Below are 24,586 nucleotides of genomic sequence, written 5' to 3'. Positions count from 1 at the left end.
AGCACACATCATGCTGGCCTACATGTGCACAATTGAACGATGTGGATGTAACATAAGAAAAATCCATATCTACAAGATCAAAAGGTAATTGTAAATTATTTTTCAGATGGAAGTACTGATGAGCCTGTACATCCAAAATGGTAACCAATAGACTACAGATAAGCTTCTTTCATATGAAATTTTCGAACTCACTTGCATGCATTAATGATAAACAAGAAGTCGATGTTTAAGTAGTTGAATCCAGGCTGTGTGGCTTCTCCACTTGGTCTGGAATTTTGTTCTGCATTCAGCATAAAGTTTTCAACTGCTTCTCACATGCAGGCTTTCTGTAACCTCTTTACAGGTCTATAGAGGGAGAAGTTATGATGCATAGGTAGTGGTTGAATGCAGAGGAAATCCTGGATCCCAGCCTAGATCACAAGCTGTCAGTGCAATACTACCTGCTAGTCTGGGATTCAGACCTTATAATTATATAGTTTTAGTTTAGAGTTACTGACTGCTTTCTGCAATCTTACAGGTCCCTATATAGTTACTAATAAATAATGGTCATCAATAAGTGGGTGTGGCTCCACATATACTACAAACAAGCACAAACATTTCTTACTATTCAAGGGATCACACACAATTCAAATCTGGTTCAAACAGTCTTGTTCTTCACTTATCCTGGAATGCACTTGTACGATTAGGGGACATTTAACATTTTATCACATAATTCCATATAAAAGTGGATGGGACCCACTTGACCCCCAGACAAAATGTGATCAGATATAAACCTCTATAGTCTGGTGCTGGCTCCCCTTCCCCCTTTTGCATAGAGAGTAACCACTTGCCTATGGGTATACACCATATTTGTGATAAATATGCATCAGGTGACTCCCTTGCATGGTGATAAAGTGATTACAACTTCTTCAGTGCTTTTGGTAAGAAACCGTGGAACCCTTCCACTGATCTACACATACTGCATAGAGGGAAACTTTGGCGGCAGAAAACTTTGACAATTTGCTACAAGTTTAACCTGCCAATTACTTGTTGCACCTCAGATTAGATAGCTAAACATTGAGCTTGAATTCACCAAAGTTTATTTTGTCAAATGTAATTTAGCTTGCTATTTGCCAAAGTTTACCCCGCCAAAGTTTCCCTGTATACGGAATATTATACTTACAGCTTGTGCTAATTAACTCAACAAAAATAACAGTGATACAACCGCATTATAGCTAGCTAGCCAAAAAAACATCTGAAAAAAACATTTTAAAACAATATAGCTCAGGAGAACATGTACACAGCAATTAGAATCACTTAAGTATATAGCGGTGATTAGTTCCAAAGTGGCATAAGGTCCGTGTCTTGTTTTGTCAACACATTCTCTATTTCTGTATTCTGTGCACGTATCATTGAATAGCAACCAATTCTAAACAATTTTCTATGCCAAAACATTCTCTTTAAAGTGGCATTAATTTCCAGTGTATCTAACATATCAGGGCTACTATCTTTAACATCATAGAGGCTTAGAATTACAAACAATGTTATCAATTTGGGAGAGTTCCTCACAAGAGATATCATACCTTCAAATGTCAAAGATCGTACACTCACAACTACATGTACCAGTCCACCATGAGCTGAAACTGAAGTCATAAAGTCATCAGGAACATCAGTGGCTGGTGAATAAATGTATAACTGCTGTAGATTGTGATTATGCACTAATCCCAGTGAAACTTTAATAAAATCTAAATCAAATGAGACACTTTTGAGTTCCTTGCAGTCATTAATCACATCCTGCACAATAGTGGGCACAATGCAAGGTTCATTGGCACGTAATTTGCAATAGTCCAATGATGGAAAACATGGTACTGTATGTTCATTAGCCACACAAGAATCACAACTATTATGGACATAGTGAAACTCAATTCCTCTGACAGTCAAACACTTCTTATAAAAACAAACCAACTTTTCTTTGTTTGCAGTTTGTGATCTCAAAATGCAAAACTGTACTGCTAAGTGGGTCAACTTCATATCACTCAATATTTCCCACAATAGGATATGATTTTCCACTTGTGAAACATGTATACCAAGTAAGTTTATTCCTTGTAGGTTGTGACAGTGACTGGCAATAGCCTGCAGACCTTGTAGGCTTTCCAAACAATGATGACAGTTTCGCAAATTGAGTCTCTGAAGATAAGGGCAAGTAAGAGCTAGTTGCTTCAGATTATCAGAATGAAATGAATGCCGCTCAGCAATATCAAAATGAGTAACACAACCAAAATTGTTTAATCTGATATGATTGGAAGTCTTCCACTTGCTCGCAATATTTTCATATTCATGACGTACCAAACACATTGTCCGTCCACCATACTGACAATCGGTCATCACTGCTAAATCATCGCTTGATCCCAATATACTAAACTCACTGAGTTCTACACATGAAATGGTCTTTTGATCAGATCCTTCAAACTGTAGTTGAAAATATGGAAAAGTAGGAGAAAAATTAAGGGGTATTTTACGAGATCTTCTGTGTATATAGACTCTGAACTTAGCAGCCATGCCAGTAGGAATAGGAGTGGACCATTGAAGCTGGACAGCATTGTTAACAACTATATTACTACAGTCAACAATAAATGATTCAATCACATCAAGATTTCGTGGCCTTAAGTCTGCTTCTGCCCAATATTGTAAGATTTTTATAACGTGCTGACTGATTTTCACATGTATTGAAAGTTGGCTTAAGTTCCAAGCAGTCAAAAACAATTCTTTTATGTCACTATCACAATCAACTTCAACTTCTAGTGTTTGCAGACATCCCATATGTATTGTGTTTCTTAGTTGTTCACGATCTAACTTAGTTGATGGTAGACTAAGATGTTGTACATTACTACAATACTGCAGCATCTCTACCAGTGTTGATGGTACTCTACAGTTAGGGAAGGACAATATTTTGATATGTTGTCCACACACCTTCAACACCTCCTTCACACTGCATTCCTCACGACTGTCATAATAAGACCACACAAACTCCTTCCACAGTGATGGTGTTCCTTCAATTACACACCTCAACCATCTTGAAACATATCTCAGTTTTACCCTGTCACGTAAAGATAAAAATGAAACAATATAAACTAACAATTCTGTAGGAAGTTTAAACAGGTTGACGAGAGATTCCTTGTGAGAATTGTCTTGATCTTGATCCATCAATTATTTGTTGATCTCAACTAAAAGTTGTGAACGATTTGCTCCTGAACAATGTCAAGCCAAATTTATAGCTATAAATTTAACAAGTTGGTATGAAAAATAGTCGTGGTTTAATATTAATATTTAAAATGCATTGAAAGATTTCTTTTTCACCTCAGTGGTAGTCAAAAGTAGATTTCTGAAATTGTAATATGTTACACTTATAACATCGAATGTATTAAGGAATAAATATGAGGGGGTCTAAGATCCTCTGCTATCAGGGATTATATTTATTAGTATATTAAAAAATGAAGAAGAAATCTAAAGCAATGAACAAGATTATATGAATGATGGTATTGCAACATAGCTCTGTGGGAAAATCCCTAAATTGGAATGTCATAACAATTACTTTGTTCAATGTCAAAGTAGGGACTTTCCCACAGAGCTGCTGTAATACCATCATTGCTTCACTAGTTTCTATCGCTTAGATTCTTACTTCATTTTTTATCAATTAATATTTTTATTTTTTGCTATAGCTAGCTGCAATAGTATGATATGCACATGTGACTATAAGAACATTTGTAACAACCCGGGCGGACGCTAACACAGTGGCTGTCAAGAGCTGCTTTTGGTCACTACGCAACAGGCGGCAACATCATCACGTGATTCAAAACAATGCATACAGTTCTAAATAGAAAGCATAGTTCTAATTAAGGTGCTCCTTTGTCCTAAGATACAATAAATAAAATATGAGTCAATGCAATTAAGGTGAGTTATTTGGGGCACATTATGCTGAATTAGAGTGACTGCTTTATTAGAGTATCTCACAAGTGGGCCCCAGCCAACTGGACATTTAAGAGTTGTAGCATGCCTCCATGCTACCAATAAGAGGTATGTATTTAATGATCAATCACTATAAATACAATAGATCATTAAGGGGCATGTCACTCAATCATTATTGGTCCACCTAGATCATAAAAGATCCTATCATGCAGGCACAGTGTCTACCAACTGTCTAGTGGTAATACTGTAGAGAAATGCTGCTTAATTATAGTTGTAATTTAATTGTGTATGTGTGCATGTGATATCATGTGATCATGCCATGTACCATAGTTTGGTTGTTTGTAACGAGATTGGTCGAGTTGCTGTAGTCAAATTAAAACATCTGGCACCCAACGTGGGGCCAGACAACAATCCTAAGGTTGAGGAAGATGATATTCGACAAGTATAGGCAAGAAGATGCACAAATCAAGAACTCCTTGGTGCTGGGTGATAATAAGCACCACCGAAGGTAATAACATATGATGAGTCTGCTAAGTCAGATGCCGATGCCAAACTATATTCCCAAGCTTTTTGATGTATTGTCAAGGTTTCATTGTCACGAAATTGTTCTTGTAGGTGATATAGAGAAAGCTTTACTCGTGACTGAGGATGACAGAGAGACTTTGATTCTTGTGGTTGCAAAACCCATTTGAGGTTAATTCTGAAATTGACAAGTTGGTTTTTGGTCTACAACCTTTACCTGCAATTCTCGGTGCTGTAATTTCGAATCATTTGTTGAAGTATATAAGTCTGATGATCCCAACATGGTGAAGATTTTCTATATGTAAATGACTTGGTGTGGTGAGACTAGCATTGAAGGAGCTTTCAAGGTTTATTGTACATCAAAGAGAATGATGTCAGAAGATGGTTTTAACCTTAAGAAGTGGGTTTCCAACTCTCCAGAGCTGTCACGAGGAATCAGAATTGCTGAGTCTGTATTGGATGGTGATCCAATAGTTGCAGAGTCCCAATCTCAAGTAGCCAAAAAGGAAGAATCTTTGCCAAGACAACAATGGGTTCTTTTCTAGATCAAGTTATATGAAGGTACTTGGTATCAATTGGGACAATCGATCTGACAACTTCCTGTTTGACTTTACTAAATTAACTGAGTATGCTTGACAGTAAAGGTCTGTATTGAAATTCACTGTGAAAATGTATGATTCCTTGGGACTACTGAGTGATTTGCTTGAAATTCTTATTCCAGGTGTTGCGTTCAAACCAGCAAAAGCGGGATGAACCTTTACAGGGAAAGATCCTCAATGTTTGGAACAATGCAGCTTCTGAGTTCACCTCCATTATGTCTGTGAAGATTCCCAGGTGTAATCTTTTGATGAATTCTAGTCTGATTGATGTTCAGGTACATGGATTTTGTGACGCGTCCCTTTAAACATACACTGTGCTAGTTTATGTTTGATCAGTTTATCAAAATGGTCATGCTTAAGTTAGAAATGTTGCTTCGAAAACTAGAGTTTCCCCCAATGAAAAAATCCACAACCATTCCTAATTCTCAAACTCCATACTCCACCACTGTGATGTATTGGATTAGGCATACAAAACGCTAGAAGCAGTACATTAGCCATTGTATACAAGAAATTCATCAGTTGACAAACAAGGATTCATGGAGATACTGCCCAGGATTATTGAATCCAGCCAATATACCTTCTCAGGGGGCTGAGTGGAGTAGGTCTTGCTGAGAGTAGTGGATCAGGTCCCAAGTTTTTGAAATTAAATGAGAAGGAATGGCCACTGTCTGCTGATTGTGAATTAAATGATGACATCAAGTCAGAACTAATGAAGCAGTCTACTGAAACATCACATGTCATACTTGAGAGGGTACGTCAGATACAGAATGTATACAAGATACTTGATTGTACACAGTTCAGCAGTTTTAATTCATCATTGTGAACAACGGCTTATGTTTTATGATTTATTAAGGCTTGTAGGAAGGGTACAACCAATGACAGTACAATTAACTTAAGTGCAAAACTTAATCATGCAGAAACATGTTGGATTGGGTGGGACAAACAATTCATCACTGCCACTAAGTAGTAAGCAGCTCATCCTACTCCCTCACAATCACCCATTTGTTACCCTCCTTGTTTGTCACTTTTATGAAGCTGTGAAACATGGTGGAGTGAATGACACTTTCTTTAACTGTCCTGAGATGAATTATATGAGGTAGAAAGACTGTGAAATGTATAATACGTCAATGTGTGATTTGTTAGAAGTTTGAAGGTTTTCCTTACTCATATAAAGCCTCACCTGATTTGCCTTGTTCTATTATTTTTATTATTAACACTTTACAGTGACCAGCACTGAAGGTCTGACAGCAACATGTGCTGCAGCCTTAGGATTACCTAACCTAATTTCAAGGATTTGAACTTCACGACTTATAGCTGAAAAGGTGTAACAGAAAAGGGGCCAAAGTAAGGAAAAAAAAATCCTCCAACCCAGGATTTGAACTGCAGGTCACCCAATGCCAATGTCTAGTCGGGGCCACACTCAGTCTTCCTCCAGGAGGGATGGATTTTCTTCCTTAAACCTACAGTATTTATTATTGTTAACACTTTACAGTGACCAGCACTGAAGGTCTGACAGCAGAGCAACATGTGCTGCAGCCTTAGGCTTACCTTCAAGGACTTCGACTTAACGACTATTAACTGAAAAGATGTGACTGCGTGTCTAATGATCCACCATTTGCACACACAGGCATTGATTTTGCTGGACCTCTATATGTACGAATTCAAGGACGTTAAGAAAGTGAACATAAGGCTTACATATGCCTTTTCACATGCGCCTCTACAATGGCTGTTCATCTTGAACTTGTGCGATCTTTGAATGTTGATCAGTTCTTGTTAGCTTTTCATCGTTACTTTTGTACAGCATGGCAATTTTTGCATGTATTTCACTTCTTTTTGTATTTTAAATACACCAATAATTTGGCCTTGAGGTTTATTTTTGCACAATCATTGACTGCACATACTGACATGAAGTCAACCAAAAAGGGTTTACAAATGCATGGGCAAATTGAATGGTATAATGCTAGACAGTTGGCACAGCAATAGATTCAATTTATACAGCAGCAATACAGCAAAAAATTACAGGTGCTTAATTAATCAACCTTAACTCACAACCAAAACAAGCTATGACTTGGCTCAATCTGTTCACCATAAACTGGTAAATACACATAAAGGTACAGTGATTAGCCTGTACTGTTCTGAAGAAGGAGGTCATTCCAACAAAGAAATGACAGTATTGACAACAGTAAATTTGACCCATACAAAAACAGCATATCCATTGTAAATTGTTATGTAGCACATGCATTTTATTTCCATACATTAGCAAAGAATTTTGCAAAAACAAACAGTTTTCATTCAGCCGGTTACAAGTATCATATCTACAGAGCAATCAGGATTTGTTATAAAAAGAACAAGATTTTATGGTTAGTAAGTGGTTAAAGTAAAACCCAAACATTACTGCCATGATCAAGCATGCAAGATGGGATGACACTTAGCTTTTATAATAAGCGTGCCTGAGTAGACGAGACTAGGCATATCAGCTGTGCTGTCTGTCCACTATTAAAAACAATAACCAATAATGATAATCAAACCCAGGGCCTAATCTATGTCTGGTCATAGTAGTCTGGTGACTCTAGCATACAAAACTTGTGCAGCTGGAATTTCACTGTCTTGTAGATAATTATATTCAGAGTTAAGGTCGAACCCTAGAATCCTCAATAATGCCCACAACATCCATCTTGGAATATCCTGAGAAATGCCTGTTACAGCCTGAATGCCAGAGTCCCTACTAACTACATGCAGAGTGACAGTGGATGGATAAGACCTGGTTTCTGGGTGGTTTCCAGAAACTGGTGAAATAGTCTCGCGTAGCCAGACCCTATTTCTCCACATGGCGCTTATCGATTGGAAATTATAAGTGCCTGCTCCGAAAGGATCTGGGGACTCTACAATAGAAAAGTTCTGCAGGCAAATCACCTCTGGGTAGATGAGCGTTGATTGGCCTTAAACCACTTTCAGAAGAGGTGTGGATGACCACAGTTGGCTTCATCCTCAGTTATAGGCAAGGCTTCCGAAGGCTTCAGCTTGTTCAAACTCCAAAACCAAGGTAAGAAAGCTATAAAATCTGCTTTAAATGAGTGTAATTATGTCTGAGGTTTGAGCTGATCAGTCCAGCTCGCCTCCAACAGCTCGCAGAGAAAACGGAAGATGTAGCTGGTGTAAGACAATGTGAAAGTATGCCACGAGTCCACTAGCTATCTGGAGCATTGATTGGCCTTAAACCACTTTCAGAAGAGGTGTGGATGACCACAGTTGGCTTCATCTTCAGCTATAGGCAAGGCTTCAGACTGTTCAAACTCTACAACCAAGGTAAAAGTTATTAAGTTTGCTTGCAATGAGCAGAACTTTTCTACTGTAGAGTCCCCAGACCCTTTCGGAGCAGGCGCTTATAATTTCCAATCGATAAGCGCCATGCGAAGAAATAGGGCCTGGCTACGCAAAACTACTGGTGAAACAGATCGAGTTACCCTAATAGAACAGTCACTCTAATAGAGCAGTCACCTTAATGCAAAATGATAATAGGGGGTCTAATTTTAATGCTTCCCAAGGATCATTCCCCAGGACCCTGTAGATTTTAACTCACTGAATACATCATCCCTTGCATTCTAAGGCATGCCTTCCTTCTACATAATCATGGCTGTGTATTTAGGCCCTGGAATTACATAAGCCTGGATTGAAAACCATGTTATCAAAAGATGTTTTGCTACTTATAAATGTAAATTATGTGTAAACAAGGCTGAAAGATCCAAACACTACTGGAAAAGTATTATCCATGAAATCCCAATGAAAAAAGTACCTGCTCTACTTTGAAAAGTCAGGCCCAATGGTCTGGGGAATGATCCTTGGGAAGCATTAAAATTAGACTCATTATCATTTTGCATTAGGGTTAGGGTGACTGCTCTATTAAGGTGACTGCTCTATTAGAGTGACTGTTCTATTAAGGTATCTTATTTTGTTTTACCAGTTTCTGGAAACCACTCAGAAACCATCCTTAAGCAGGCCTTATCCATCCACTGTCACCCTGCATGTAGTAGGTCCTGACTGTAGCCCTTCATTTCCCTGTCCCTAGCATCCACTTTCACTGTTTCCGTCCCCTGTTCCCGTCCGGGTTTTACCCCTCTTGGTCCCCATGGTTTTACCCCATTCCTATGATTTTTAGCCGAGTTGCAAAGCACTCTAATACAGCAGTCACTGCTACTTCGGCCATCAAGGTTGTGAGAAAATCTGTGCTCTGCAATTACAAATGAAGACTGTTCTGCAGCAAAGGAATTCCATTTCCACCCATTTCTCCATTTCTTGTTTCCTGTTTCTCCGTTCCTGGTTTTACCACGGCTAGGTCATAGATGGTCTTGCATAGCCAGACCACTTTTTTTTTCTTTTGTATGGATGTCAAGTTTTTTCCCCAACGCTCACACAAAAAAGAAAACGGTCTGGCTACGTCGAAGAGGGAGTAGTCTCGTGCCCAGACCCTTTTCCTCGGGGGGTGGCGCTTATAGATTAGCGCTTATAATCTCTAATCGATAAGCGCCACCCCCGAGGGAAGTCTAGGCACGAAACTACAATTGTAATTACAGACACCTCAACTCTCACGCATTACGTGTGAGACACACTCATTTGATTGTTGTCTCACGCATGGTTCTCCATCTCACACATTGCAATTCCTGGAAAATTAAGCTCTTATGTAAGTTAATTTCACTTCACACCTCTTGGAAAAGTACTAAACAGTGCTCTAATGGCTAAAAATGGAGAAGTATAACTGAAAATAGCCAAAGAAAGTTGCGAATTTTGCAATTTTTACAGGAATTCTTCTACTAAGACGAGACCTCACGCATAAGTAAGCAAATCTCACTCATTTTAACCTCAGGTCTCACTCCTAGTGCACTTTACAGGTTGAGGTCTCTGTAATTGTAATTTTTTAACAGGGGATCCACTCAGTAATTTTCAGTGGAGCCCAGTAAAGATTATACAATAAATACAAAACACAAACACTAAGCAATTGCGACAATAAATACACAAACACAATGTATGTACATGCTGTATTGTTCCTGGTAAGCTGGCTTACTTTGTACTTCTTGGGCGCCTTTCTGTTCTGCCTTTCCCCCAACGTTTCCTCGATTCCAAGCAAGCTTGATTCCAACACGCAACCCGACCGCAAATAAAAAATCTAACCACAAATTATAATCCCACAATTGATTATTGCTCGCCAGTTTCGACTAATATACATAGTACATGGTTGTCATGACGTGACCACATCAGGGGCGTAGGGAGGGGGGATTTCAGGGGGTTCAAGAACCCCCCCTGTAAAATTTTGACTTCTGCAAGCAGGATCCTAACACACCATTTAGTGTGGCAGGACAAAATGAGTGAGTAATATAGTGTAATGGCAATTGATAAAGCTTGCATTCATCTCTCAAGGAAGGATTTACAGAGGTAACATGAGCCTTAGGCCTCTTCAAAACTTGTTAAAAAGATCGATATACTCTAATAAAGCAGTCAGGTATATACTCTAATAGAGCAGTCAGGTTTATATTCTAATAGAGCAGTCAGGTATACTCTAATAGAACATGTATGTATAAATATATCCATGTCCATATGAAGTTTTTCAGACATTCTAACATTAAATGCAAAACTTAGCATGACCTTATACTGCTATAGCTTTGGTGTGCAGTGTTTAAAGATATAGAGCTCCAGTAATTTATCACTTGTGTTATGCAAAATGAATTCATGCTATGCATATTTGTATAGTTATATTGCTTTGATTGTACATTTGTATCAATGGATTCATGGCTCTTATACCACAGTGAGATAACTATCACTTGCAGATTACTATGTGTCTCTATGTGTTATGCTGTCTGTTTCCACTAGGTGGCTTTATCTAGTACTACCTTCATCGCGGGGCACTTATATGGATCACAATTAATGTACTTTTTGCATACAATATAGCAATTTGCTGAGTTTTGATTCATTAAAATATTGAAAGTCTCTCAGCGGCTGGGGGCTGCGCCCCCAGACCCCTGCTTCTGGTAACTCAATGCTGGTGCTGGAACCCCCCTTCAAAAAATCCTGGCTACGCCTCTGCACATGATGTGGCTGTGCGATCAGACCATTAATTTAGTGCAAGCCTTGCCTGTATGAAATGGTCACCTTTTGATTTGTATGCTGCACTGTAGCAATTCGGACTTGAGCACAGTAGAGACTGACATCCTTGCAATCTGATTTGGATGCTGTGGCTTGTTGGCCGTGGAGTTCTCATTTGTGTTTAAATGTTGTCAAATCCAGTTCAATGCTCATAGGAAGTTGACAGAAAATTGCAAATAAATCACTCACTGTTTCAGTTGGAGGTATCTTACTTTCTCAAGTAGATTCTGTTCGATACCTAGGAATTACAATTGACCCTGGACCTTACATATATCTAATATGGTCTCTAGAGTAAGATCTCGAATTGCCTCCATTCTTCACTATGGGTCACTACCACTAGCTGTACTCTGTGTAGCTACTTTATACTGCTTTTGTGATGTCTTTGCTTGATTATTGTGATGTTGTTTGTTTGGTGTCCTACTACTGCTAAATTGACCAGTATAACTGAAAGAGTGCATCCCAAGTTCATTAAGAAAATTCCAACATCTATTACCTCCAGATTATCCTTTACTTTAACTGACAGAGTGTTGACATTATCATATGTGCTATTCACAAGTTTTAAGTCCATATAGCCGGCTACACAATCATATTTGCAAGATATTGTTTGATGCTCTAAAGATGTAACTGGTCATGTTGGCTGTAATACCAATCGTCTCTTTATTCCCAATTTTGGGAAAAGGTCCTTTTTATTATTGTGGGTGTGTTCTATGGAACAATCTATACAATCAACTGTTATGGAGGCTACTTCTCTTTCTTCTTTCAAACAATTTTATTCAGTGGCATCAATACTAGCTAAGTATTATTTCTTTGTATTGGATTTGTGTGTGTGGCATGTATAATTATTTTTGGTGTTGTATCTATAGTTGCATTTGTGTTTTGTACTCTTCTTTTGCTCACAGGGCTCCACTGAAAATCAGTATTTGGTTACTGAATGGACCTTCTGTTTAAAAATTACAATTACAATGGTTTTGCGTAGTCTCACATGACCAGACCCTATTTCCTCTGGGGAAGTTTATAATTGAAAACTGATAAGTGCCACTCTGGGTCTGGCCAACACACAGTGTTGGGCAAGTTACTTTGTAAAAGTAACTAGTTACATATTACATATTACTTGCAACTGAACTATTTAGTTACAGTTACATATTACCCATAAAATAAAGTAACTGTAATAATATTACATATTATATTACTTTGTGTCCACAGCCTTAAGCTGTCACGTGTGAAACTACCACCTTATCACGTGACATGATTGCGCTGTTGGACAATATGCAAATTTTGCCGGTTATAAGTAAGAAGCTGGTGAATAAGCTTCATTCAGTAGGCCTCGTTACTTCGCTGTGGCTAGGCATTACTCAGAGGATAACTAACGAGATTAGTAACTTCGTTACTTGTAGTAATAATATTACGTAATATTAGACTCGTTACAATAACTATATTACTTAGGTAACGCGTTACATTTGTAAGTAAAGTAGCTTGCGTTATATTACCTGTTTTTATAGCGTATTTCGTTATATTACTTTGTTACCACAAAAGTAATAATATTACGTAACGCGTTACATAAGTAGCGCGTTACTCCCAACACTGCCAACACATGAGGCTAGGTTTTGTGGCCTTAGGTCTTCAAAATGGCTGGGGTGATTATCTTCAAATTTGGTATGCAGAACCCCCTACACAGCAAATACAGTTTTCTAGTTAAGTATCTTTTTCTCTTATATTTAGTGTAAATTGAGGTTCACTGGGCCTAGGGTGAGAATGACGAGCCCTATAATTTTAAGTGTGGTATTTAGAATAAATTTTCTTAAAATTTAGAAGTAATTTTCTTAAATTAAAAGGCAATCGTAAAAATTAATTAGAGTGCACAAGAAGCATTTTTGTCACTCTAAATTTAAGCCTACACCTTCTTAGATTAAACAACTTGTAGAAATTAGTACAGCACTCTTAAACTATAGGAATCTGAAGAATTCAATTAACCATACACATAATTATCATCATTATATTAATGTAATTGCTTTAGACCATCAAACACTTAAGTTATAACCAACTAACCTGTTATAGTTCTTCACTGTGACAGTGTTAGCAAAATGTATTGGTTTAAAACCTGATCAACAAGTGTAACAATACATTGTGGGATCAGTTCCACTCAAATTTATAAATAGATGCAAGTTGTTAATAGTTAACTTAAAATACTAAGAAATATATGTAAGATTAAAGTTACTTGTAATAAGAAGTATGTACATACTAGTAATTATGTAAATAAGTGCTTAAATGTACGTTGCTATTAGAAGTGAGCTTTACATTTTACTGAAATAAATTCTAATTTCTTAGAAAACAGTTTTTGCTGTGTACCTAGTGGGCACTTCTGTAACAAATTTGGTTCCAATCGGTTAAGGGATCATGCAGCTACATATGTGTGAAAATTACGTTTTCTTTATTCTTCCTGCCAATATACCCATTGTGTGGTGCACCGGCTTCTTGGGCTGCACGACACTATACCGTGTGTCTTCATATAGTTTCTCACCAGTCCCCATGCACTATTATTTTCCTGTCACACTGATGACTGAAATTTTGGCACTGGCCAGTGGTGACTGAATGCTACCAAAGAAAACTTAGTGGCTACATATAGTTAGTGATAGTATAGTAAGCTGCATTTTAAGTCATATGTGCCTAACAAAGAAAATCAAAAGTGCTTGTTTACAGTCCACTGCTGTTTTTGAAGTTTGGTGAATGCAACCCACGGCACTAATAGGTCACACAGCCTAATTAGCCACCAGTTGATTTATGTACCTTATAGCCTAAATATTTTTTTGAGGGGTAAGTATTTCAAGGTTGAGCAATGTTGCTAAAAATAAAATTTTCACGGATTTGCAAACACTCTCAGAATGTATTAGACTATATATGGAGGTCCAAATATTTTGAGGCTTAATTTTTCCCCCTCGACTATACGGTAAGTGTCTACATAGCTACATATCTCAAAGAGGGCCAATTTACAGAATGGTTATAGTTGCCATTGCTCTTTTAGAAGATTGCAAGACATGCCACCACTCATCCTCACTGATGAGTAACCACGTCCTCTGGACAGCACCATCTCAGGATGGCTGGCTTTAAGTTCAAGTGTCTGTGTGTGTAGTGCATGCATGCATGTGCTTTCGTGCATGAGAGGATGTCATCATGTCAATAAAGGTTTAAGTTGGATAGTGAACGGGGGTTCAGTCAAGATCACTAAATTTGTGCCAAATCAAGTGTCAAGGATGCCAGAACTTGAATCTAAACAATGAATAATCTTAAGCACACAGTCAGTGCAACGAGTATTAGTGACAATAAACAATAAGCAGGGGCAGATCCAGGACCTGGCAAGAGGAGGGGCACAAACAGGTAAGTTGTAGGTGGTTAAGAGCGAGGTTAGGAGAGCCAGTTCCTGTTGTTAGTTGTTGCATTTTTGAAGCAGCAAATACTATACGCATCTCGCTGTTGATTTTTACTATTTTGGACTTTGCAGATAGTTGTGAAATCTTTAAAGCTGTCTAAAAGGCTCTGAATGTCTTAAACAACAGCAACACGATGATTATGTTTAGAGGCGCTTAGTATGCACGAAGATGCTGGGTGACAATTTCACAGTTAGTTGACTTTGGTTTGCTTTAGTTTCAGATGAATTGGTAATAAATGCTAGTAAAATGTGCATATTTTCGTGAGTTTTATAGGCTGATCTCAAGTTGGCCTGGCATAAAGTGGCTCCTCCACAAGGTGAGGGGGGGGGGGGGGGGGGGGGGAAATTTGCCCCAAATGCCCCATCCTAGATCCGCCATTGATAAGTCTGAATGAAAACAGCTATTTAAGTGTTTTATTGTTGAATACTGTACAGTCAATTTTGCCACCTCATTCTCCAGGCTGAGATCAGTAGATCACCTCAGATTGGTTCATGAGCAGCTCTACACTATCAGCATCTGATATGGTCGGTAGCAGTATTTGTATGTCTCCCATTGTGATCACTTTTCCAGGGTCACAAGTTGTTTTGTCACTGCCTTGAATTATTTTAACTACGTATGTTTTGAAGTTTGAAACTAATATAAATATTATGAGATTGATCATCAGGCTTTTTACATTTAAGATATACTAATGACACAATCTGGTAATAGCTTAGAGTGAAATCTCACTACATGACTGTGGTAGGTGACTTAGTATTACACAACCTTTGTACTCCAATTATGATTATAACAATATGCTATTAAATTGTACTACAAGTAATGTAAAGACTGGTCACCTAATTTAATAACAACTTTATGGTGAAAACACCAATGATCTGTTGGCAGTATGCGCCAACAACCCAAAAGTACATTACAAACTTAAGTACATACATTTGTTACAAGAGATATACAGGATTACAGTTCTCAGGACTTAATTCCATATATGCGTACATAAAATTATGTTAGTTACACTTAAGAGATGTTAGAGGTGGGTGCATGGCTTGGACTGGTGGCACCTCAAGTAGTCGAGAACAAAGGTATGTAGTGAACAGTTCAAATTTATCATGTGTTGTCAAAATTTTGCTAAGAAATGGTTCCATGGATATTGTTTAAAAAGCATACAGTGCATTGGTGCCTTGATATAACATTGTTAGGGATCTAGCTGCTTGACATCACGTGATAAGTATAGCATTTTATATAATACCAGTATGATGCAAACAATGTAGTGTTGTTTCAGTTAACTGTAACTAAAACTAAAAGTACTTTTAGTAAGGTGAATGTATTTAAGTTAACTAAAACTATAACTAAAAATAAATGTATGTAATCACTGAATCTATAACTATAACTAAAATCAAATCTATATTATTACTAAAACTAAAACTGCTTACAATATAGCAAGTTGATCTTATTACTAAAACTGTAACTGCTTGCTAAATGTACTTCTAAAACTATATGCAACTAAAATATCTATATCGTATAGTTACGTACATACTATTAAATCTATAACTAATAAAAACTGTTTGACCAAAATTCACGAACTCAGTAATGTAGGTACTAGGTAGTATAGTGATGTAGGTAGTAGGTAGTAGTAGTATTTTCTACAAGTGGGGAATCGACATCTGGCAAACGCAACAGACTTACTGATAGTAACTTGGAAAGGGAAGTTCTACTAAGAAAGAATAAGAAATACCTGTGACAGAGATTGCGTCAAATGCACTGTATTAAGTGTTGTATTAATCTATATTATAAAAAAATTGACAGGTCTTGTAATACAAAAATTTTGTATTACTAAGCTGGAAAAATGGTACTGAAATTATAACAAGAGTTTCATTCACATAAAATATATAGTCACTTGGTGCTTACTATTAAAGCTAAACAAGGTTTTCTTATGCACAACTAAAACTATAACTAAAAGGTTTTCAGATACATAACTAAAACTGTGTCTAAAACTAAAAGGTTTTCAAGTTTTTAACTATATAACTAGAACTAGAATTAAAACATTTTCATGTACATAACTAAAACTGTAACTAAAACTAAAAGGTTTTATGTTTTTAACTGTAGCTAACTATAACTAAAACTAAAACAACAAAGAGTGAATAACCATAACTAAATCAATAACTAAAAGAATTAAGAAAGATTACTATAACTAAACTAAAACTAAAATTATTGATGAAACTATAGCTACAACTATAACTAAAACTAAAACTCCATACTAAAACAATACTAAAACAATGATAGAGTACATTAATACAGTTCACCCGAAGCAGTAGGGAAAGGGAAGAGTGCGGCAGGGAGGGATGTGGTGGGGATAGTCGTGCTTGAATTTTGACACATCAATGCATTGCTAGAATGAGGGAAAGATGGCATCCAAATCGACTCTGCTTGCTGCTGAAGGTATAGTTAGGAAGATAGCTAGCATGCAGTGTTGGGTAGGAAAGGGCTGAAAAAAGCCAGAGGGATTGATGGAGAAAAGTTAGGACGTGGTCTCAAATGAGCTAGTTGATTGGACCGGTGCTGGTGATGGGCTCTTGGTGCTTGACTGCTCTATTAGAGTAGCGCAGCACGTCATCACGAAATCACATGATGAGAAAATGGAGTCCCCCACCCATGCCCCTTGTTGAAAGGCGTTGTCTTCACTGATAATCTACACCTTCATTGAAGAGATAGTGATAATCTATACACGATGACCACTGTGATTAACAGGTAACTATGTAGGCCGCTATTTTTCTTTTGTGTGGTGTTTTCCTCCGCCCCCACACAAAAGATTAAAAAGCAATTTAGCACGAGACTATGCACCTATCAATGTCACGCCCCACCTTGGCACCTACCTGGAGTTCTATAGGATTTGTAGGGGATTGGTCACCCTAACTCGTCCCCCGGGGTAGGGGCATTTACAACGCGAATAAACTATGTTGTTAGCATGTGCATACTGCATAGATCCTTTACACACCCGGGATTGGAATCTTCTGTTTTTAACACTTCCATCCGCACCTCCATCGACACCTTTCTACAAAGAGATCTATGAATTTATGCATCAGTAACTCGACTTTAGCGTATTAATTCTCTGTTTAGTGGACAGTACGGGCAATGGGTTTACTTCAGTTCGACTAACAAAGGATGGATAAGTACACAAAACAAATTGTAAGTTAAGAAGACGTTGTTTCAGCCAAAATTTGTCGCCGCCATTGAAGCAACAAGATTTGAACACGGAGATATGGACTAATGACTTTGCTGGTTCGATTCCTTATCCCAAGTTATACGGCTTACGGACTGAATTTGACGCTCATAGAGTGAACAATTCTAGAGTTACAGCTAGCCAAAGTTTTAATCGCTTGGGTCTGTCAGCGAGTTTTGTCACTGTTTTTGCGTCCACAATCACCTTTCCGCCTTATTCGAAGTAAAGAACAAGATTACTGTATCAAACAACACGAAATTCACTACAGAACAATGGATCAGAGTTTTCTCCTTCCAGTCAACACCAATTAATTAACGGTGCGGATAGTCCAGCCCGTAATGCACCTATCAATGTATTGCCCCACTACCCCCCCTCGGGCATATATGGGGCTATAGTGGGGATTTAACACAGCCGAATGTCAAATGCCCCATAGTAGGGCAAACCTATCATGTCAAATCCCCACTGTTGGCCCCAGTTGCAACGCGGGATTTACTCGGGATTTGACATAGCGAAGCAAGTTACAACAAAAAATATTTGGGTGCTTACTGAACGATCGTCAAATGCCCCATAGTGGGGCAGCAGTTTCGTGTCAATTCCCCCTGTAAAGCCCCACTTACGCCCAGGGGGGGGGTGGTGGGGCAATACATTGATAGGTGCATAAGTACAGCAAGTATGCGGAGATTCCTATCCCGGGATGTAAAGGATCTATGGCATGTGTTAGTGATGGGGATTTGAAACCCGAAGTTGTCCCCAGGGATGGGAAATTTGTCGTCTGGCTTTTTGCAAATTCCCCCACATTTGCCCAACTTGGGGCATGACATTGATAGGTGCGTGCATAGCTTCACTATGATATTTTTCCTTTAGGGGGAATGTATCAGTTGCAATCAGTTTAATTATCATTGCTAGCAAACTTTGGGTTTGCACTTCAAATGACACTTCCATGCTGGATGAAGAATTGAGTAACATTTCTTCTCATTCAGTTATACACTTAAACCAGTCAGTGTTACACTACGTGACGAAAGTTCGTCACATTGCAAATTTGACTAACGTCACTTTTAATGGACCAGCAGAAATCACGTGTGCCGAAGGGGTGGGGCTAGTGTTTGTCAACATCACGGGTCTCACTCTAAATAACATCACCATCCGGGAGTGTGGAGTGACTGGTGATGAGTTAGCTAACATCAATGATATTGTTCAAAATACAATCTTTACTTCATATCAGTTTCGAGCAAGAATAAGAGTTGGATTATTTGTGATAGGATCTACCAACCTCACTCTTCAAAATGTTACAATCACAGAAACACAAGGGATTGGTATGGTATGTGTAAATGTTCTTGGTCTGGTGACACTTAGTAATGTAACATTCCATAGTAACAGACCTGCTAGTATAGAAGAATGTAGCAAGTGTCTTGTCCCAGTTGTGTTAAGTGAGGAAGCCTGTGTGTTTAACCCATCCTCTGTTAGTGGATCACTGCTGCTTTTGTATGCTGACAATCGTCATGACAATTCTGTACCCAACACACAAGTTAATATTGTTGGGAACAAGTTTATTGATAATTTATCTTGTTCTTTGGCTAACATAGCTAACAGTCAAGTAGCATCTAGTCCATCATTGTCTCGGGGATATCAAAATGCCACCTCAACTGCAGGGATTACAATTATCTTTTCACAGTATCAAGATATCTATTCAGTAGATATTCAAGTAGTTTCTTCCTTGTTTAAGAATAATTCAGGCTATCTTGGATCTGCAGTCAGTATTGAAACATACAGAGGTGCACCTGGAAACAATGTGTCAATTGAAAATAGTGAGTTTTTACAAAATGGCAAGGGACTAGCATTCATTCCAAATATTGAGACATATGGAGGAGCCATTAGTGCATTGAGTAATATACCACGGCTTGAGCCCTCCTTCAATACCAGTGAGACACAATCAAATTCTTTCCTTACTGTACTGAATTGCAGTTTTATGGGTAACAGTGCTAGTGTTGGCGGAGTCTTTGTACTGATAGATTATCTCTTTTCAAATTTTCATACCAATATTTCTGAGTGCTCCTTTAAGAAAAATTTTGGTCCAGTTGGTAGCTGTATGTATGTGAGAGGTGAGATAAGGGAAACTGTAGCTATAACAATATCAAATAGCTCTATTATTGGTAATTCTGCCAAGACAGAAAGCAATATTTTTGGAGAAAGTCAAGATACTGTCATTTTCCTTCAAAAAATCAATGCTAAATTTAGTGATGTAACAATTAGTCATAACATTGGCTCAGCCATTAGTCTTACAGCCTCAAATTTATTTCTGAGTGGTATAGTTTTGTTTGCACGAAACAGGGCATTCAATGGAGCTGCCCTTCACTTACAATCTGCTTCTAAAATTATATTAAACAATAATACAAATGCTACCTTTTTAAACAACCAAGCTTTTGGTACAGGAGGAGCTATTATGTTTGAACTAGAATACTCAGTTCCATGTTTTTTATACTTTGGTACCTTTGATCTGTATTGTTTGCTGACGAATACTTGTTTCTCTGAAGACATGAATATATCAATTTCATTCATTAATAACACAGCTCGTATAGGCACTTCCATATTTGGTTATGGTTTAGATTGCCCATGGTTATATCAGATGGGATTTAATATGTCTACCAGCATTCTTGATTATATTGATAAGAATTTTCATGATGTGCTAAGGTTCATTCCAAATCTTACCTTTCCCTTGGTTGTATCCACTGATGCTACAAAAATAAACGTGAACACTTCCAATTTAACTGTTACACCAGGCCAGATAGTTTCATTACAAGTAACTGCAACTGATTTCTTTGAGAGAAGTGTTGGTAGTGTGGTTACTGCTAGTACAGTATCACAAACTGGTGTGCAAGATAGAAACTTTTCAGCTACTATACAACAATATGGAATTCAGCTGGTTAGATCAACATTAAACCAAACAGACATTCAATTTAATGGCACACAATCTGACAATACCACAGTTAGGGTATTCTCCTTGTTGTCTAGTGCAGAGGGATTCTTTTCAGTTCAGTTTACAAACTGTTCATCATTTGGTTATGTATACAATGACACATATCATGCTTGTGTGTGTGATCCAGACTTATTGAGCAATGATGTCACCTGTGACTATACTAATGGTAACCTTATCAGACCAACTGACAAGTGGATAGGAGAACTGAATGGTGACACTTTGGTACTATCGTGTTTGGAAGGCTTCTGTTCAGATCACATATCAATTGATCCAATGAACTTAAATAGACAATGTGCAGAGAATCGTGCTGGAGTGCTGTGTGGAGAATGTAAGGAAAGTTGCAGTGCTAATACTGGCCTGTCTGGATGTAGCTGTGGAGATGATTGTTCAGGAGTGAGAAATTTGATACTTTGGATATTTCTTGTTGCTTTTTCAGGTGTGTGGGTTTCAATTACTACAGCATATTTTCATTTTTATGTGTCAGACGGCTTCCTGTATGGACTGATATTCTACTCCAATACATTATATGTGTTTCGAGAAGCATTCTTTCATGCGTCTCCAAATCTAATGAGATTGGTGGCTTACAATAACTTTGTTTTCTTAAGTGATCAATGCTTATTTGAAGGAATGACATTTTTGGTTGCAAGTACGCTCCAATTCATCTTACCAATATACATATTTGTCTTAATGGGAATAGTAACGTGGATGGCTCAAAAGTTGGACTGCTTTAACAGACGGTTTACGTTTTCTATTCCGAAAACTTTTGCTACCCTTCTTTATATCACCTATAATTGGCTCCTGAATGCTAGTTTTACTGTATTGGTATTTAAACCAATCACCACTTCCTATGGTGTTGAGTATCGTTGGAGGACTAATTCCAACATTGAATACTTTCATGGTTGGCATGCTGCTTTGGGAGTAGTGTCCATCTTAACTTTATTGTTACTAGCAGTTGTAGCAATAACTCTTCTGTGTCCTGCACTAGCTTACCGATTTAGAATAGTGCAAAAATTAAAACCATTGATGGATGCCTTTCAAGCTCCATTCAAACTGAAGTATTCCTTTTGGATTGGTTTGGAGCTCACAATTCGAGTTGTCTTTTTTATATTGGTCATTTTTGTCCCCGAAGAATACCAGCTTTACTGCTTGGGAATAATCATTGTAATATTACTTTACGTTCAAACAGCTACTTCACCTTATAAAGAATTTTGGCATTTTCTGGTGGACAATCTTTTATTAAACTTTCTGATACTTCACATTATAGAGGTTCAGTTTTTTCCAAAGCTGCTCATTGTGTCATGGATTTGCTATTCTGTTTCAGTCATCATGTACTTTGGCTTTGTATCTTATTATTTCATTAACCGATTCCCCAGGCTGATGTTCCTGCTGAAAAGGAAGTATAAATTCATTAACAATACCGCAAGGCAACCAGTGTTGACTACCAACAGTGCACAATTTCATGATGATGAGAGTTTAAGGTGCACAGAATTGAGAGAATCTCTGTTGGAAATAGACAATTAGTGTATTTGTGTGTGATCCACACATTCGTAAACAATAAGTAAACATTCGTAAACAATATTGCTGTAGCTGTGCTTGTACTGTATTGTATATGTGTTCATAAAGTTCTTCAAATCAGTACACATGCACTGTCTCCCAATTGGAGCATGCATTTAGCAGAACTCATGTACCAATACAGACTTATATATATATACTGACTCCATCATTGTAACGCTATCAGGGCCAATGGTCTAAATTCTGATCAAAACCGAAGTCCCAATGCTAGTAACACTACCTATAGTATTGGGACCAGTGGCCCTTTACCTTCTCAGTTTATAGGCAATATTTATCCTGGTACTGTTGCTGATCCATATTTGTGCATGTGTTTTGCTGGGCATTGTAGTATATGTCTGCAATATCTATAGCTACAAAATGCAAGACTTAAATAGTCCCATTGCAAGTGCATAGTGCAACTCACAAATTTGTGCCCATGTTATATATGCATATGTACCAATGCATTACATCATAATCATCTGCATGCCTAAACACAATTAGGACACATATAATAATAGAGTAGTCATAGTGACAAAATATTAGTGGAATGTTGCATGTAATTAAATGAGTACTTTATTATGTAAGTTTGCCTTCTGGCACGCTTCTTTTGTACCAAAAACTTTTGTAGTTTATGAAAGTGGTATACCCAATTTAGGAGTTTCCAAGGGTTTTAGGAATTTACTCCTGAAGTCCCTATAATTTTACAAAGTTAGTCCCAGATAGCTTCAAGCACAGTATTTGGCTGGCTACAGCTGCTGATATTTGGAATGGACTTCCAGCTGACATAATTTTACAAGGAAAAGCTTCAGGCTGGCGCAATGTTTTAAAAGACATACAGTTTTTTTAATATGTACTTGACATTCTCCTTTATATATATATGTGAGGGGGCATAGGAAAAGGGACCTATAGTGGTTAACATGGAATTTGAGTTGTGCTAATCAAAGAATTCTACAACTCACCAGCTATTCATATTTCAAATTTCAAGTCAATACTCAATTGTTTCACATAGTTATGAAGGATTTAAATACAAGTGTGATATCCCAATGTATGCAATTTACTATAATTACCTAACAATAAACGGAAATATACTGACTTTTACTCAAAAGTCGAAAAGTCTCTATAGGTCCCTTTTCCTATGCCCCTTCACATATATATAAATGTACAAATAATCTGTACAACAAAGTAATTCAGACTTCAGGTTGCAGTGTCCATTATAACATAGGATGTATACTTATAGTTAATCTATAGAGTTGTTTACCAAACAATGCATGGTTTCTCACCATGATGGCTACTGGTTGGAGAACAATGCTATGGGTAGAAAATGATGAAGCTATAGAGAGAATAAACCAGACAAGCAGTATTGAATAGAGCAGTCACTCACAACTGTGCTGTATATATATATACTTAGTGGTTGTATTACATCACTATTTGTGGTGCTTATATACTCGTGTGCACTAATTCAACACTAAGTATATAAACTATTATGTAATTATCGTACTATATAGCTATGTACCTTTGATTTTACACATTGCCATACACATCAGTGCAGAGTACATAGAAAGTATTGTTAGACAAAAGAACAAAACCCTGCAATTTCCAATGCTATTACAAGGGTCATCTGATATATATATATGTTTATTTTTTTACTAGTGCTGATAGTACACACACAAAGCTACACGAATTCAGGTGTAGACAAACAGATGTATAAAATATAACAATATGTGCTAAAGGTCTGTAGCCTTGTGCCTATAGTTATTGCAAAAGGCTATAGTTGTATGGAGTAAAGAAAGGCAACATTGTCAGAATTTTTCACTATATTTTGTGTGCATGTAGTTCACAGAAAACAATTATCTATGTATATATGGTTCACAGAGAAAGTGTTTAGTTACACACTCAACTACATGGATAAAGGTAATGCAGTTTTGAGGGTACAAATGGTTAATTACTAAAGCTTTTTAAAGTTGATTTGCTCAAGATATATATATATATATACAAAGTAAAGAAGCTAAAATTTAATATGCAGCTTGATATGCATGATTGCATTAGGGGAATACCTTTCTCACATAAATTTAAGTAATAGTTATACCACGGGCACAAGTGCTTTGCCTGATATATACGCACAAGCACAAGGGCTGCAGGCCCGAGTGTAAGTGCATATATACAGGCAAAGCACGAGTTAACATGGTATAACTAATATGTTCTACTCTAGCATGTAGACCCACCT

General features: G+C 37.5%; 2 protein-coding genes across 5 annotated transcripts; one reads left to right on the top strand and one right to left on the bottom strand.

The window, feature by feature from the left end:
• Positions 1–1,189: 1,189 nt before the first annotated feature.
• LOC136236264 (uncharacterized) lies at positions 1,190–10,283 on the bottom strand. Of its 4 annotated transcripts, none has more exons than XM_066026392.1 (2): positions 10,126–10,283; positions 1,190–3,361 (listed from the first exon to the last, which is right to left on the bottom strand). In XM_066026392.1, the coding sequence occupies exon 2, from the start codon at positions 3,181–3,183 to the stop codon at positions 1,315–1,317; it is 1,869 nt and encodes a 622-aa protein (XP_065882464.1). In that variant the 5' UTR covers positions 3,184–3,361; positions 10,126–10,283; the 3' UTR covers positions 1,190–1,314. The 4 variants fall into 4 exon arrangements, with proteins under 4 accessions (XP_065882464.1, XP_065882467.1, XP_065882466.1 ...); XM_066026395.1 differs by having other exon boundaries at positions 1,190–3,076; positions 10,126–10,275; XM_066026394.1 differs by having other exon boundaries at positions 1,190–3,227; positions 10,126–10,243.
• A 6,958-nt stretch (positions 10,284–17,241) lies between these two features.
• Positions 17,242–22,540, top strand: LOC136269173 (uncharacterized). Its single transcript, XM_066064662.1, has 2 exons — positions 17,242–17,365; positions 18,702–22,540. The coding sequence occupies exons 1-2, from the start codon at positions 17,346–17,348 to the stop codon at positions 22,330–22,332; spliced, it is 3,651 nt and encodes a 1,216-aa protein (XP_065920734.1). The 5' UTR covers positions 17,242–17,345; the 3' UTR covers positions 22,333–22,540.
• Positions 22,541–24,586: the final 2,046 nt, after the last annotated feature.

This window comes from Dysidea avara, chromosome 10, assembly GCF_963678975.1.
Source record: "Dysidea avara chromosome 10, odDysAvar1.4, whole genome shotgun sequence".
Lineage (NCBI taxonomy): Eukaryota > Metazoa > Porifera > Demospongiae > Dictyoceratida > Dysideidae > Dysidea > Dysidea avara.
This window is presented reverse-complemented; position numbering and strand designations above follow the sequence as displayed.